We start from the raw sequence: 13,063 nt of genomic DNA, 5'->3' as shown, positions 1-13,063 counted from the left end.
ATAGATAGTAAGATCTTTCTTTTCTTAGCATTTTTGCATTTCACCGACGCGAATTTGACCCTTATCGATTTTTTCGGAATACCTTGCTTACTTACTTTAAAAACGTAACAAAAATTACAATAATAAATGTTTCAATTTAATTTGTGTATAATATATTATTTATTTAATACGTCATTTGGTGAAACTAATTAAATTCACTGCAGCACTTCAGTTTAACTTTCACTGAAAACCAGAACCCCACATTACACTGCGCTGATAAGGTCCACTCTAGCGGAAAATGCGTTAGTGCGTGTTGTTTACCGGCATGTCCGAGGTCGAAAGAGCTCTGGATGTTCTGCTCCAGGAAGCGGAGGAGCTGTGCATCGGGAGCAGCGTAGTGGAGCTGGACAGGATTCCAACCGCCTTGGAGTTTTGTCGGGAATTCTACTCCAAAAACCAGCCGGTGGTCATTCGCAAGGCACTCAATTGGCCCGCGATTGGCAAATGGACGCCAAAGTACCTGATCGAGGCTCTCGGGGACAGGAGCGTGGATGTGGCAATCACCCCGAATGGCTATGCCGACGGCTTGGCCACTCAAAATGGACAGGAGTACTTCGTTTTGCCGCTGGAGACGAAAATGAAGCTGTCCGAGGTGGTCCGCCGCCTGGATGATCCCACTGGTGCTGTCCACTACATACAAAAGCAGAACTCTAACCTCAGTGTGGACCTACCGGAACTGGCTGCTGATCTGCGGGTCAGTGATCTCGACTTTGCGCAGCAGTCCTTTAACAAACCGCCTGATGCTGTTAACTTTTGGCTGGGCGACGAGCGCGCCGTTACCTCCATGCACAAGGATCCATACGAGAACGTGTACTGCGTGATATCCGGTCACAAGGACTTCGTTCTCATCCCGCCGCACCAGCTTAGCTGCGTACCGCGAGGAATTTACCCTACAGGCGTTTACAAGACCTCAGATAGTGGTCAGTTCTACATTGAACCGTTGAGGGATGAGGAAGGCAGCGATCAGTTCACAGAATGGGTCAGCGTTGATCCCTTGTCACCCGACCTGGCCAAATATCCGGAGTACGCCCGGGCCAAGCCTCTGAAAGTACGTGTTCACGCGGGAGACATCCTATACCTGCCCAACTACTGGTTCCACCATGTGTCCCAAAGCCACAAGTGCATCGCCGTGAACTTCTGGTACGATCTGGACTACGATAGCCGGTACTGCTACTACCGCATGCTGGAGCAGATGACGTCCGCAAGGAGTGGCTAATAGAATCCGGAGAAGTATTTATTCTCAGGGATTGTTAGGTGAATTCAAAACCCTTCTTGTTTTCAGTGTATTTATATATATTATTGTTACATAATTTAGTGTTAAATAAAAAACTGATACCCAAAATGAGTTGCGAACTACGACTAAGGACACGACCATAAAAGATTTATCTTTTCCGAAATTCGTAAATGAAATATGAAATATCCGTACAGATGATGACTTCTTAAATAAGGAATGTTTGCTTTGTTGGGTTATTCTCTAGTCTATTCGAGACTGACGTCCTGTTTTTCTGCGCCGGAAGGCTCCGCTGCAGCCTGTCCATCTGCCTCCTCGTCGGGATTTTCGTTGTTCTCGCACTCCAGTTCGCCATTTCCCGCGGAGGAGACGTTCTTTTGGTCCGCCTCGGCCAAGTCTGCATCGTTATTCGAGTCCTGCGACTGGGATTGGGACTGTTTGCGCACACGCTGGTTCTTCAGCTTGGCCGGACTGGCTCCAGAAGGTGTCACCTTCGACTTGGTCTTGCAGCTATCCTGCGGCTGTTCCACCACAAACAGCTGCTCCAAATAAGAACGGTACCAAAGCAGGAACTCGTCCCGCTGTCGTGGTATGTCCATCTTCTTGATCTTGGCATATATGCGTTTGGGCGAAATTAGTGGCGAGCTGGCGGTCGAATTCTGGGCAGCAGTGGCCGTCAGCTTTGATACCTCTGCCAGTAGGGAGTCATTGATGACGGTGTTGTTGTGCGTCTGATTGCGAATGCGTTTGATAATGTACTCGATTAGTTCGTGATCCGGTGCCAGTTCTATGCTGGTCCCTGGTCCTGATCCCGAGCCAGAGGCTTGTTCTAGTTTTCCCTCGAGGATTTGCTGGTAAGGAAGACGCAATTATGAGTTAATCGATCCAGTTTACGAAAGCCTTTCTTACCTCTTCGTTCTCGGTCCTAAGAGAAGAGATAACAGCAGAAGCACTGTCCTCCATTTCATCCAGGTGCTGCCCGTTCTGTGGATTGGACAAACTTAGCTGCTTCACTGGCGTTCCTTTTTCGTCCTCGGGCCGATCGTTGTCTAGCTGCAGACGCATTACCTCTAGCGGGGTTTCACTGCGACTCTCGGTGGCCTCGGCGTCGCCAGTAGGTTCGTTCTCCTCCTGGTTAAGAGCCTTTCGCAAGCCGTGTGGTTCATGTGAGTGCTGCAGCTGCTGATTTTGTTGCTGTTGTTGTTGCTGCTGCTGCTGCTGCTGCTCGAAGAGTGTCTCCAGCCGGCGGTAGACATCCTCCTTGATTGATTCATAAAACTTTGTGGTGAACTTGTCGTTCTTCAGAGCGTTAACCAGCAGATTTCGATTCAGTTCCTCGGAGGCCGTTTCCTCGGTTTGCTCCATGGCATTTGATTCGTCCGCGGGCGATGCTTCTTGTCCGAGCGTAGGAGTAGTGTCCACTGGAGTAATCTGGGGTAGCTCGATGTAGTCCATGTAGTGAGCTGGAAGTTCGAAGTCGAAACGAAGATGTCGCTGCTGCAGAGGAGTAAGCGACACAGTCGAAGTGGTGGGCTTTGCTGGTACCTTGTTCCGCTGATACAGCGGACTGTTGCCATAGTTTACGTTCATGTTGAGATTGGAGGAGCTAGCCTGCTCGGACTCATCATCCCGCAGCGTGGAAAGCTGAGGACGGCGACGATTGCGACGTCGACCCGAGCCGAATATGACGTTATCATGGTTCTCCTCCACCTCGTCCACATCCTCATCGTCGTGGTCGCGAATGTGGCCTGCATCATCGCGCCAGTCCCTTTTTCTGCCCGAACTGCCGCTGTTGTTGAGATTATTGCTGCCATTGGAGCTGCTGCCATGCAAAGCGGTTAGTGGCGCCTCGAAAAAGTGACGACGCTGCTGCTGGTGGGTCAAACCACCACGCGTAGTAGGCGGAAGCAACTGGGGCGGCTGAAAGTAGCTGGGACGTGCCCGTTGTCGCCGATACTGCTGGAGGTCCACGTTCAGCTCCTCGTTGCTTTTATTTGATAAGAGATTTTGGCGCGAATGGCTGGAAGAGCGTACAGATATTAATGGGTTAATGCAAGCGGGTAGCAAAGAATCATGCAGTTGATAAACTAGCTAAATCTAGTGAGCGTTACTAAGTTAAGTTTTTCTATTCCATATATCCTTTTTAAATTGAATACACATCTTTTATAAATTAGCTTTGTTTACTGCCGAATAGGCACTTGCAAAACTTGGTCAGTACTTGGAGTTAGTCTTGGTTAGTCACTTTCAACTCTGTTAATGGGACACTTATCTGCAACGCGTGGTCGCACTTACCGGTGCACAGAATTGAAAATTAACTCTTCACAATAGTTTTATTTAATTTTTATTGCTTTTGACCCTTTTCCATCAAACAACCATTAATAAATCCAACACCAAAGTTATAAAGCATTACCTGCGGAAGTTGTCCCAGTAGTTGTTGGCTCTGTTTCCGGGTGGTACTTGATTGTTCAATGTAATACCGCCACCAGGTGCTCCTCCACCAGCTGCTCCCTCGGGCAGCGAGTGCAGATTGTTGGCATGCTGGTTCTGGGTTCGCAGATTCGAGTTGTTCTGATGTATCGTGTTGTTATGGTGGTTCATGAAGATGGGACCTGGACTTGAGCGGTAAGTAGGCGGCGACAGGGGTGTCTCGTTGTTGAAGTGCGTCGGCGGTGGCGGGGGAGCAGCATTGTTAAGGAACGGCTGCGCCTGATGCTGCTGCTGTTGATGATGATGCGATTCTGCCCCGCTACGATGACAGCTGCGCTGATAGTTACTAAAGGCGCTCTGGTGGGCACCAAAGTTAAATAGCTGCTCAGATTGAGCTCGACTGCTGCCCAGGCACAGATTGTTGGGCATCTGACCCATTCCAGGGCCCACCGGAGGCGGTACTGATTCCGAGCGCAAGCCGAAGCTGTGATCCTGGCATGCTACAACATTAAATCGATCCTGGAGCTGTGAAAAAACACTTGAATTAGTCTTTGATTAGGCTCTCTAATCTCATGGATTGTCTTACCGCATGTAGCTGGTGGTTGAGGTTGTCGATTTCGCGCTGTTGATGCCACAGTGCCTGGTTGCACTGGCACACAGAGTTGATAAGCATTTGCTGCGTCTGCATGAACTGCTGCAGCAGAACTGCGTCGGTAGAGGCATTCGATCCGGATCCATTTGAGGAGCCCCCTTGTTGGGCGGCTGGCAGCTTTTTAAACTCTGTGCCGGCACTGGAGCTCGGCTGACCGTAGACGGGCTGCTGTCCATGCCACGAACTTCCAGAGTTGTGTGATGCTGCTAGCGGATGCATAAAAATAAGCGTAAAACGAGGAAACTAATACATGAATTCAAGTTGGTAAAGTAAAGTTGGTAAATTTCCGCCTTTGTTGGTGGAATTAAAAACGTACCCCACATTCCAGGCACTGGTTGCATGGGGGGCGGCATGTACTGCGATCTATTGCTGCTGGATGGTATGCTGTCATTACCCAGGGATAGCGTATCAAGTGTCACATTCAGGTCATCTTCGTTTAGCGTCGACGGAGGAGCAGGCGGCGGTGGTGGTGGTGCCTGCTGTGGGGGAACGTTAGGTTGCTGACCTCGTCGTTGCTCCACCACTGTGTTGGCGGATGGAGCCCTCTTTAGGGTCGCTGAGGAAGCGGTACGTACGTTGGCGAAGTACTTATCGCTGTCAGTGTCGTCGTTTGCCTCGTCATCCGCCTCCGATGTGGTGTTGTTACTGGCTACGTAACGCTGCTCCAGTTCCCGCTGCTTCTGCTCGTATTCCGTTCGCAGGCGCTCGCACTGCGAGCGCAGTTCATCGCGCAGTTGTTCCTTGGTGGGCGTAGCCTGAAGAGAATTATCCACTTCGGATGGATCCTCTTCCTCGGTCATCCGCTGTCTCATGGGGGTGGGTGTTGGGGTAAGACTGCTTCTTTTAAGTGCATCATCGCCCATTTGAACAGCGGCGGCCGCCTGTTGTTTGCGTCGCTCAATCTCTGCCTTCAGGGCTAGGATACGGTCACGCTCCTTTTGCAAGCTTGCTGCTTCCGCTCTCAGTTCGCTCGTAACATCGTTCAGAGCGAATACGCGCTGGGCAATCTCGGCCGGCAATTCGCGCTCCACGCTAGTTCTTTCCTCACTACGCCGCTCTAAGGTGGAGCCCATGCTGGGAGTACTTTCTTCAATCTGGCTAACAGTGTACAGCATTCCCTTTAGTCTCGCCATCTGAGCCTTGAGTGCTTCTATATCTGCCGTCTTCTGGTTGATCATTGCCTGTGCGTGAAGTGCCCGTTGAGCAGCGTTGGCCGCCTCCTGGCGTATGATGGGTACGTTTCTCTGATACTCCACAGGAACAACACGCTCCTTGGGAGCCGCTGGGGCAGCCTCCTCTGGCTTGGGAGGAGGCGTGGGAGTCTCCTCTTTCTCTTTGATGACTCTAGCAGTCTCCCTGGCCGCACGGTTGATGCTGTTTAGTTCGTCCACCAGATTGCGCATATCCTCACGTTGGGTGCGCAGTGATTCCAGTTTCTCCTGCAGGGCTTCCTGCTCGGCCAGGATCTCGGGCCCATCATCGCCAAGCACCGTGCTCAGTTCGTTCTGGTTGTGTATAAAGGCGGTGAGATTCTTCATGCGCCCCACCAGCGACGCCATGTCGTCCTGTACCTGCTGCACGGACTCGTATTTGGGGGCCTCTCCCCCATTGACATTGTGGGGTAAGCTATCGGCTTGCTGGCGCAGCCGCTCCATCTCGTTAAGGTGAGTCTTGGCCAAATTTTGGATTTGTAACAGCTTCGCCTGTTCGTCGTGCAGGTGCTGCATGTTCCTATTGGAGGCTTCCAAGCGCTGCTGCAACTCATCGAAGCTGGGCGTGGTATCGGGCGTGGGCGTTTCCAAGACGCTGTGTAGGGACTGAATGGATTGGGCGCGGTTGTCGCTCATCTGAAAGGTACAAATGGTTTGAGTACTAGAAGGCAGACTTTTGGTTTTATTAACCAACTAACCTCGCTTAATGCAACATCCTCCAAGCTGGTCGAATTGACTACGCCTTCACCCTGATCCGAATTTGGGTTGATTTCGTGCACCATGTTGTTCGTCTGGGGCAAGAATTAAAGGATTTAGTTTCATTTATTATTACGATATAAAAAATGTTATTATCAATCTTATAAATGTTATAAATGTACGGCTCACTTGAAGTTCCTGACACAAGCTTTCAAACTCACCTCTACAACTTTCCTACTCGGTTGATATCTGCTATTCAGGTTCTCGTCTAATCCTAGCAGGGCGCGTAACACGTCAACCTGCGAGCGAAAACCTTCGGTTCTGGGAGCAAAATGGTGTACACCAAGAAGTCGGTGAACGAGTTGTTGCAGTCCAGCGGGGGTCAGTGGCGGTGCCTGCTCCTCGTTGCCACTCAAATTGCCGTTTCCGTTGCTGGTAGTTGCGTTCGGTATGACCACACCTACTGTGGCATTCGGAGGCGTCGATTGACGCAAACGCAGCAAAGCCGTCGAAGATGAGGGGGCGCCTGTGCTATTAGCTGACGAGGATGGCTGGTGCTGAACCCTCTGGACAGGACGGACGGGGAATCGATAGCGCTGCTGCTGTTCCTGCAGTTGCTCTGTAATGGAAAATAGCCAAAGATCAGTATGGATGTTTAGGTCCATTGCTAAATACTGCGCTGCGAACTACATCATCTCAGTGGGCGTTTATTTTCGTGCGCATCTTATTTATAGAACATGAACTGGCGCACCGATCTCTGTGTGGGCCAGGCCGATCACTTTGCCAGGTGCGGATATTGGAAATTGCTCAATTAAATGTGTATATTCCTCAACGGTTTCAGGACCCATTACCTGCTGTATCGTAGTTGCCGTGTTCGGCGGCCAACTGACGCAGTGCCTCGCGCTGCTGTTGCTGTTGTGCAGGCGACCTGTGATCCTTGCTAGACAGATGCTGCTCCGCCGGCGATCGATTCTTGGCGTTGGTGATGCGTGCTCGCTGGAGGAGATCCTTTAAGCAACAGTAAATGAAGATTAGCAGGAAAACCAGCACGAGGATTGCGGTAATTTTGCTGATTTTAGGTCTATATATATATATCTATTTCAGATATATATATATATATGTATAAGGGCGCTGCTCTGGCCGATCGAAATTCGTTGTCCGCAGTGGTTGAGTTCGCATTCGCTACTGAGCCAGCGGCTAACGAATTTCCGCAGGTCGCGATGAGTGTAAAGTGTATTTATAAAACCAAGAAGAGAAAGGTCTTGGTGTCTTCTCTTCGAGAAGATTTGCCATGGCAACCAGACGTCCGTCTAACTTACATTCAGAGTTTTCAGCGTCTCCCGCTGCAGCGTCTCTGGCTCGACAAGTTCCATGTCCGGTTCGCCCAGGTGCTCCTGCTGCCGGCGAGAGCGGGCCGACCGGCTGGATGTCACAGATGCACTCGACCCGGACGTGGGTGCTCCGTTTACAGGCGTTTGTTGTTTAGGCACCGCACCGGTTGCCCCGCCCACCGAGTTGTTGTTGCTGCTGCCATTGCTGCGGGCGCTGGCGTTGGCTTGGTCCACAACTACCTTGGGCGGCGGCGCCATTAGAAAATATATATATATATATTTGCGTACAAAAAACGACGCTACAAAATTGAAAAAACTCCTCTTTTTTGTACTCCCACTTTGTTTTTTTGCTTTGCGCACTCTGACAGCTGTTCCCAACCAGGGCTGGAAGCTAGTTAACAAGCCTACCAAGTTATGGTCACACTGGCAGCGGACGTTTTTTGAAATCGAATGTTTTCTAAAATTCAAAAATAAATATTATTTTTAGTTTAAAATAAAATGTATATCTGTAAAAAGTATTTTAAATGCTTTTGGTGTAGATAAACTAACGTTACTTGGTAATTTGATATCTTTTAAGGATAATTATTTATTTGGAGATTACTTTATAATATGTTCCTTGGATAATAAACATTATATGACTAGAGCCATTTTCCCTTTCAAGTTTGGACGTGCCTACTTTCCCTGCTTGCGCTGGATGATGTCCTCCTTGAGCGCACGAATCCGATCCCTCTCCGCCCGGAGTCCCACCGCTTGACCGCGTAGATCACTGGTGAAGTCCGTGAACATGTTAAGCATGGAATTCAGGAGCTCGGCGTTATCGGGAGCACTCGACGAGGTCGATGGATTCTCTTCTTGGGCACTCTCTACGGCCTCGCTGGCCACTCGGACTTCTGACGAGGTGGTCTGCCTGCTGGTCTGAACGGAGGTGGAGCTCTGGACCTGTACCGTTTGCCTGGAGGACATGTGCTCCTCGATCATCTTGGTGGTGTCCACCATGTTCTGCACGCGCTTAAACTGCGCCTTCAGGTTGGCGATCTCGTTTAGCTTCTCCTGCAGATAACTGGCCTGCTCCTCTTTGTCCTCCCCGCCCTCTTCCTCACCAGATGGTGCCTCTTCCCGGTTTGTGAACTCTCCAGAAGCACTGGCGGATGAAGCAACTGTTACTGTCTCCGATGAGGATTCAACGTGGGACTGAACCTCCTCCTCCTCGGTGGACTGCCGCACTTGTCGGCGCTGGGCATTCAGAAGGGTCAGCTCAGCGGCTCGTAAGCGCAGTGTCTCCATCTCCTCAAGCAACTGGCGGTGCTCCTCCTGCATCTCTTGCAGCTGTCTGTTGGAAGCAGCTAGGCGCTTAAAAAATACAAATAATTAGTTTTGAAAGCTTCAATAATGAAAAAATTGGTTTAAAAACATCATAGTTCAAAGACTACATTAGGGCATCAAAAGAAAAATGATTTTGTATATTATTATTAAAAAACTCTATTTTTTAGCTCACTGGTATAGAAAAAGCTTCGTACTTAAATTTCATTTCAACTGAAACATCTAGAGACTGTAGGCTTATTGGTGTGACTCATTCATTTTGTTGTCTAAAAAGAATGTGTCACGGTATTTATTTAACTTTACTGACTGTGTTTTCTTATTGTTTTAAAACACTTAAATACTAAGAGTTTTGCAATTTCCCGAAGACTCCAGCTTACCTCGCTCAAGGCGGCATTGTCCCCATTTTGAGGCCTATTCAGTTCGTTGACCATTTTCTGGGTTCCTGAGGAGAAGAGGGAATACTTGGTGTTATGTATATCGTGCACGTTGATTATTTTCTCAATACAAACAAAGGCCCATCGCAAGGCACTGTCTATAAATAAATGGCTCTTTGTTAAATTATTTTTCAGTTAGAATAGTGTCAGTCATCTTGGCATTTTTGAAGACAAAACTAACAAGTGCACTTATGAAAATGTACACCACAATACACCACATATATTATACTTGAAAATGCTACCTTTTAATCGTATATTCGAATCCTCCGAGCGATGAGCTGTGCGCACAAAGAGATGCCCAAATTTCAACTGAAACGATGTGCCGAAAACGAAAATATTTTGAATCGTTTTCGTGTTCGTGTAGAGTTTTTAGAAACAGCCGACAAGCTTTTCCACATTAATATGAAAGTCTACAAAGGAAACTTTTTTTATGTTTAGAAAAGGAAGGTAACAATTAAATTGAAAACATGCTTAAAACATTTTTTCGTTGTAATTGTAACAGAAGCATTTTCAAAAAAAAATTTAAATTAATTCATAAAAATATAGTTATAAATATAAACCCCTGTGTTAAAGTAAATGTACATCAATTGCATGATGATTTAGGTGAACCTGCTGTGAATATGGTGATCCAAATTTAGACTTCCAAGAGTCATCGCCTTTCCCACCAATTCATTTGCCAGTTGTTTGCAATGTTTACATCGATATAGTGATAAGATAATCTGAGGCTTGAACCTTATAAAGGTACATTTTCACAAGGGAAGAGATTCAGTTGAATAAAAATCTGACAATGAGTGGAGGTGTGCGGTTCAGAAGTTGGAATACAAAACTATTATAATTTTTCTGTTTTGCAGAAGTAATATGGTACTTTATCTGCATATTTTGCGGTGTTTTTGGAGCAAGACCCAAAGACTTGGACGTTTCTGGAACAACAGATAGCACCCTAGAAACGGATTCAACTACTTCCGGTCTGGAATATGGTCTAATTACGGGCAACTTGAGTATCTGCGGAAATGTGGCAGATAATGTGTTTCTACCATTTGTGGGGGACTGTAATAGGTACTACCTTTGTCGCTGTGAGTTTGGAGCTTAAGATCTTTATATTTTGGAATCTTTATCATAATATGTTTATTTATAATATTTAGCTGGACAAGCCATAGAACTGCAATGCGAATGGCCTTATGAGTTCAATGCAAATACCCAAAGCTGTGTACATCCTGGTGACGCTGATTGTCTGCCCACCTGCGAGGCTTTCAATTTCAGCACCTTCAGTTACCAGAGAACCTGTACGAGGTACGTGCTGTGCTACTACGGAAAACCCGTTCTACGGCAATGCCAGGATGGCCTTCAATACAACTCTGCCACAGATCGCTGTGATTTCCCCCAAAATGTCGATTGCGTGGAGTCCGAGTGCTCCATCTACTCCAATGCGTATCATTTGCGCTATGTTCCCAGCAAGGTTTCCTGCCAGAAGTACTTCATCTGCGGCAACGGAATTCCCAGGGAGCAAACCTGCACTGCTGGCCTCCACTTTAGTACCAAATGCGATTGCTGCGATATTCCATCTAAGTCGGACTGTCAGGTGGGTTAAGAACAACAGTACACTCCTAAGGGAAATAGTTGCATAACCCTTTTATTTTTTAGATCCCAGCAGTGGAAAGAAAAGTGCAGCAACTTTCACGACTTTCACCCGTTACTACTGTAGGAATCTGCCCCCCATCCGGGGTCCATTTCTATGTCCATGAGTCTCGACGAGATGCCTATTACTATTGCGTGGATGGACATGGTCTGGTTCTGGATTGTTCGGCGGGTCTTTGGTACGACCCCACGGTTCAGGAGTGTCGTGAACCCCAGAATGTGGGCATGTAACATGGTTGATCTGAATAAAAATTGTTTTTGTGACAAAAGTACTAAAGATGTTTCGATTTTTAAATGATTAAGCTAATTCGTTGAAAATTTATTTAATATTTATTTATTACTTAGTCCACTTCAACTAAAGTTTTATGTCCGAATAGTATGATTTTAAAATAAAGTGGTTATTTGAATATGTATTCAAATAGCTTTTTAACGTAAATTTCCCTTGCAACAAGTTCAATCAATCAATTGGTAGGTTTAAGATGATTGTAAAAAATAAGTGGATGCCTTATTTAAGACCCATTAACATAATCTGTCAAGCTTTTCTTTTCATAGTACGAGTATTATAAAGGCATTCGTTTGTTTGAAATCGTATTGGATCTTTATTTCGAGTAACTAGAAGCCCACGAGGTGTGGTTCACGGCACTCCTCGCGCTTGGCATCGAACACCAGGCCGGGTGTGCAGTCCAAGGTGACTCCACGTCCATTCAGGCAGTAGTAGTACGCATCCTGACGCTTCTGGTGGGCAATAAAGTGGGCGCCCTCCGATGGACACTCAATGTCGGCGAGACGTGGCGGAGCTCGGGCAAAGGGCAGGATATTCCGTTGAAGGCTCTCCACCTGAATGAAATGAATAGGTTTTTATGTGGCTCCCAGAAAACTTCAGATAAAAAAAAACACGCACCGTGCAGTTGACTTTCGAGGGGAAATCGCAGCTCTGAGTGCTTGGATTGTACTGCAGGCCACTTGTGCAGTTCTGGACTTGAGGAAGACCATCCATGCAAATGTAGTACTTGTCACAGCGAGCCTTGCTGGGTATGAAAACGATGTCATCCGGATTATTATTCCGGCTGCACAGATTGTCCACGCAGTCGACATACTGCGGATAGTCACAGCGATCGGTCAGGGCGTTGTACTGCAGTCCATCGGAGCACTGACGGATCACCGGAGTGCCGTCGAAGCAGAGAACGTACTTGGTGCACGTGCGATCGTAACAGAACGATGACAAACCACGGTTCTTACAGGATCCAATACACTCGACCTCCATCAGGGGAACACACTCCTGATCCCTCGCATCGAAGTAGTAGTCCGTGGGGCATTCACGGGGTACAGCTATCTCATCTGGGATAGAAACATGATAATGCGGTGAACTAGATATCCACAGGTGCTGGTGACTTACTCATGCACAGGAAGTACTTGCTACAGTTGCCCACCTGGGGAACAAAGAGATTGTTGACCACATTGGAGCAGACATTGACATCGCCATCAGCAGCGCTACAGCTTCCAAGCAGGGCAACCAGTGCCAAAAGGGTCAGGCGACTTATCACTTTGGAAAATAAACCAAGTTAGATCATTTCGGTTCCATAGCTGCAATTCATACTCACTATTCAAGGTTGGTTTCCTGCGGTTACTATCGTCTTACCTCGAAAAACCCCTCCATTTATAGGCAAACTCACTTGCCATTCAATCTGCGATTTGTTTTGATTCCGTGCAAATTTCCAATCTTATCGGATGTGGATGCATGTTTCCATGTGGTAATTGGATTGTTCTTCCTCATTCAAATTCGTCTGGCGGAGATAAGTTCGGTGAACAAGAGCCAATATTCAGGAACATACACCTCTGTCAGCCATTAGGAAACACGTGTATTGATGAGTCACAGTTGATCATCGAACCACGGATCGCTCAAGATCCGATGTAATTGTTACAAGTGTTTGGAATATTTGGATAGGAAGCCCCATTACTTTGAAGATCTAGAAATTATTAAGTTGTAGTTTAGGTTTAAGATTTTCTTCAAGATATATGTATGTATATTTGTTGTACAGGAAGGAAATGCTCCTAGTTAATCCAAATAGAATGTATTATTCTATAAA

General features: G+C 47.3%; 5 protein-coding genes across 9 annotated transcripts; 2 read left to right on the top strand and 3 right to left on the bottom strand.

The window, feature by feature from the left end:
- Window positions 1-280: 280 nt before the first annotated feature.
- Window positions 281-1,377, top strand: JMJD7 (Jumonji domain containing 7). Its single transcript, NM_140394.2, has one exon. The coding sequence runs from the start codon at window positions 305-307 to the stop codon at window positions 1,253-1,255; it is 951 nt and encodes a 316-aa protein (NP_648651.1). The 5' UTR covers window positions 281-304; the 3' UTR covers window positions 1,256-1,377.
- cmb (combover) lies at window positions 1,319-7,970 on the bottom strand. 4 transcript variants are annotated; one of them, NM_001274872.1, is made up of 10 exons: window positions 7,576-7,970; window positions 7,108-7,264; window positions 6,478-6,875; window positions 6,259-6,351; window positions 4,925-6,196; window positions 4,666-4,828; window positions 4,284-4,555; window positions 3,681-4,222; window positions 2,180-3,290; window positions 1,319-2,121 (listed from the first exon to the last, which is right to left on the bottom strand). In NM_001274872.1, the coding sequence occupies exons 1-10, from the start codon at window positions 7,843-7,845 to the stop codon at window positions 1,519-1,521; spliced, it is 4,881 nt and encodes a 1,626-aa protein (NP_001261801.1). In that variant the 5' UTR covers window positions 7,846-7,970; the 3' UTR covers window positions 1,319-1,518. The 4 variants fall into 4 exon arrangements, with proteins under 4 accessions (NP_001261801.1, NP_001261802.1, NP_729901.1 ...); NM_001274873.1 differs by having other exon boundaries at window positions 4,284-4,552; window positions 4,666-4,825; NM_168546.3 differs by having other exon boundaries at window positions 4,284-4,552; window positions 4,666-6,196.
- Window positions 7,971-8,143: 173 nt separating this feature from the next.
- On the bottom strand, window positions 8,144-9,654 carry CG14109 (uncharacterized protein). Of its 2 annotated transcripts, NM_001274871.1 has the most exons (3): window positions 9,584-9,654; window positions 9,285-9,349; window positions 8,144-8,937 (listed from the first exon to the last, which is right to left on the bottom strand). In NM_001274871.1, the coding sequence occupies exons 2-3, from the start codon at window positions 9,336-9,338 to the stop codon at window positions 8,260-8,262; spliced, it is 732 nt and encodes a 243-aa protein (NP_001261800.1). In that variant the 5' UTR covers window positions 9,339-9,349; window positions 9,584-9,654; the 3' UTR covers window positions 8,144-8,259. The 2 variants fall into 2 exon arrangements, with proteins under 2 accessions (NP_001261800.1, NP_648649.1); NM_140392.2 differs by lacking the exon at window positions 9,584-9,654 and having other exon boundaries at window positions 9,285-9,367.
- Window positions 9,655-10,093: 439 nt separating this feature from the next.
- Window positions 10,094-11,247, top strand: CG10140 (uncharacterized protein). Its single transcript, NM_140391.4, has 4 exons — window positions 10,094-10,138; window positions 10,193-10,414; window positions 10,484-10,920; window positions 10,983-11,247. The coding sequence occupies exons 1-4, from the start codon at window positions 10,129-10,131 to the stop codon at window positions 11,205-11,207; spliced, it is 894 nt and encodes a 297-aa protein (NP_648648.2). The 5' UTR covers window positions 10,094-10,128; the 3' UTR covers window positions 11,208-11,247.
- A 307-nt stretch (window positions 11,248-11,554) lies between these two features.
- On the bottom strand, window positions 11,555-12,610 carry CG10725 (uncharacterized protein). The gene is made up of 4 exons (NM_140390.4): window positions 12,578-12,610; window positions 12,373-12,519; window positions 11,878-12,314; window positions 11,555-11,813 (listed from the first exon to the last, which is right to left on the bottom strand). Coding segments are annotated over exons 1-4 (810 nt in total). The 5' UTR covers window positions 12,579-12,610; the 3' UTR covers window positions 11,555-11,588.
- Between the last annotated feature and the right edge of the window lie 453 nt (window positions 12,611-13,063).

This window comes from Drosophila melanogaster, chromosome 3L (assembly GCF_000001215.4).
Source record: "Drosophila melanogaster chromosome 3L".
In the NCBI taxonomy this organism is placed as follows: domain Eukaryota; kingdom Metazoa; phylum Arthropoda; class Insecta; order Diptera; family Drosophilidae; genus Drosophila; species Drosophila melanogaster.
The sequence above is the reverse complement of the archived record's forward strand: the minus strand, read 5'-3'. Positions and strand labels throughout refer to the sequence as shown.

What these genes read in the sequence shown, in the direction of transcription:
- CG10140 (NM_140391.4), top strand. An exon ending in TAGGTACTACCTTTGTCGCT is followed by an intron (nt 10,415 to 10,483) that starts GTGAGTTTGGAG and finishes TATAATATTTAG; the next exon opens with CTGGACAAGCCATAGAACTG. An exon ending in CATCTAAGTCGGACTGTCAG is followed by an intron (nt 10,921 to 10,982) that starts GTGGGTTAAGAA and finishes TTTATTTTTTAG; the next exon opens with ATCCCAGCAGTGGAAAGAAA.
- JMJD7 (NM_140394.2), top strand. Translation starts at nt 305, where the DNA reads ATGTCCGAGGTCGAAAGAGCTCTGGATGTTCTGCTCCAGGAAGCGGAG.
- CG14109 (NM_001274871.1), bottom strand. Translation starts at nt 9,338, where the DNA reads ATGGTCAACGAACTGAATAGGCCTCAAAATGGGGACAATGCCGCCTTG. An exon ending in ACAATGCCGCCTTGAGCGAG is followed by an intron (nt 8,938 to 9,284) that starts GTAAGCTGGAGT and finishes GTATTTTTTAAG; the next exon opens with CGCCTAGCTGCTTCCAACAG.
- CG10725 (NM_140390.4), bottom strand. An exon ending in CAAGTACTTCCTGTGCATGA is followed by an intron (nt 12,315 to 12,372) that starts GTAAGTCACCAG and finishes TTTCTATCCCAG; the next exon opens with ATGAGATAGCTGTACCCCGT. An exon ending in CCTCGAAAGTCAACTGCACG is followed by an intron (nt 11,814 to 11,877) that starts GTGCGTGTTTTT and finishes CATTTCATTCAG; the next exon opens with GTGGAGAGCCTTCAACGGAA.
- cmb (NM_168546.3), bottom strand. Translation starts at nt 7,845, where the DNA reads ATGGCGCCGCCGCCCAAGGTAGTTGTGGACCAAGCCAACGCCAGCGCC. An exon ending in AGACGCTGAAAACTCTGAAT is followed by an intron (nt 7,265 to 7,575) that starts GTAAGTTAGACG and finishes TGTTGCTTAAAG; the next exon opens with GATCTCCTCCAGCGAGCACG. An exon ending in CGGCAACTACGATACAGCAG is followed by an intron (nt 6,876 to 7,107) that starts GTAATGGGTCCT and finishes TTTCCATTACAG; the next exon opens with AGCAACTGCAGGAACAGCAG.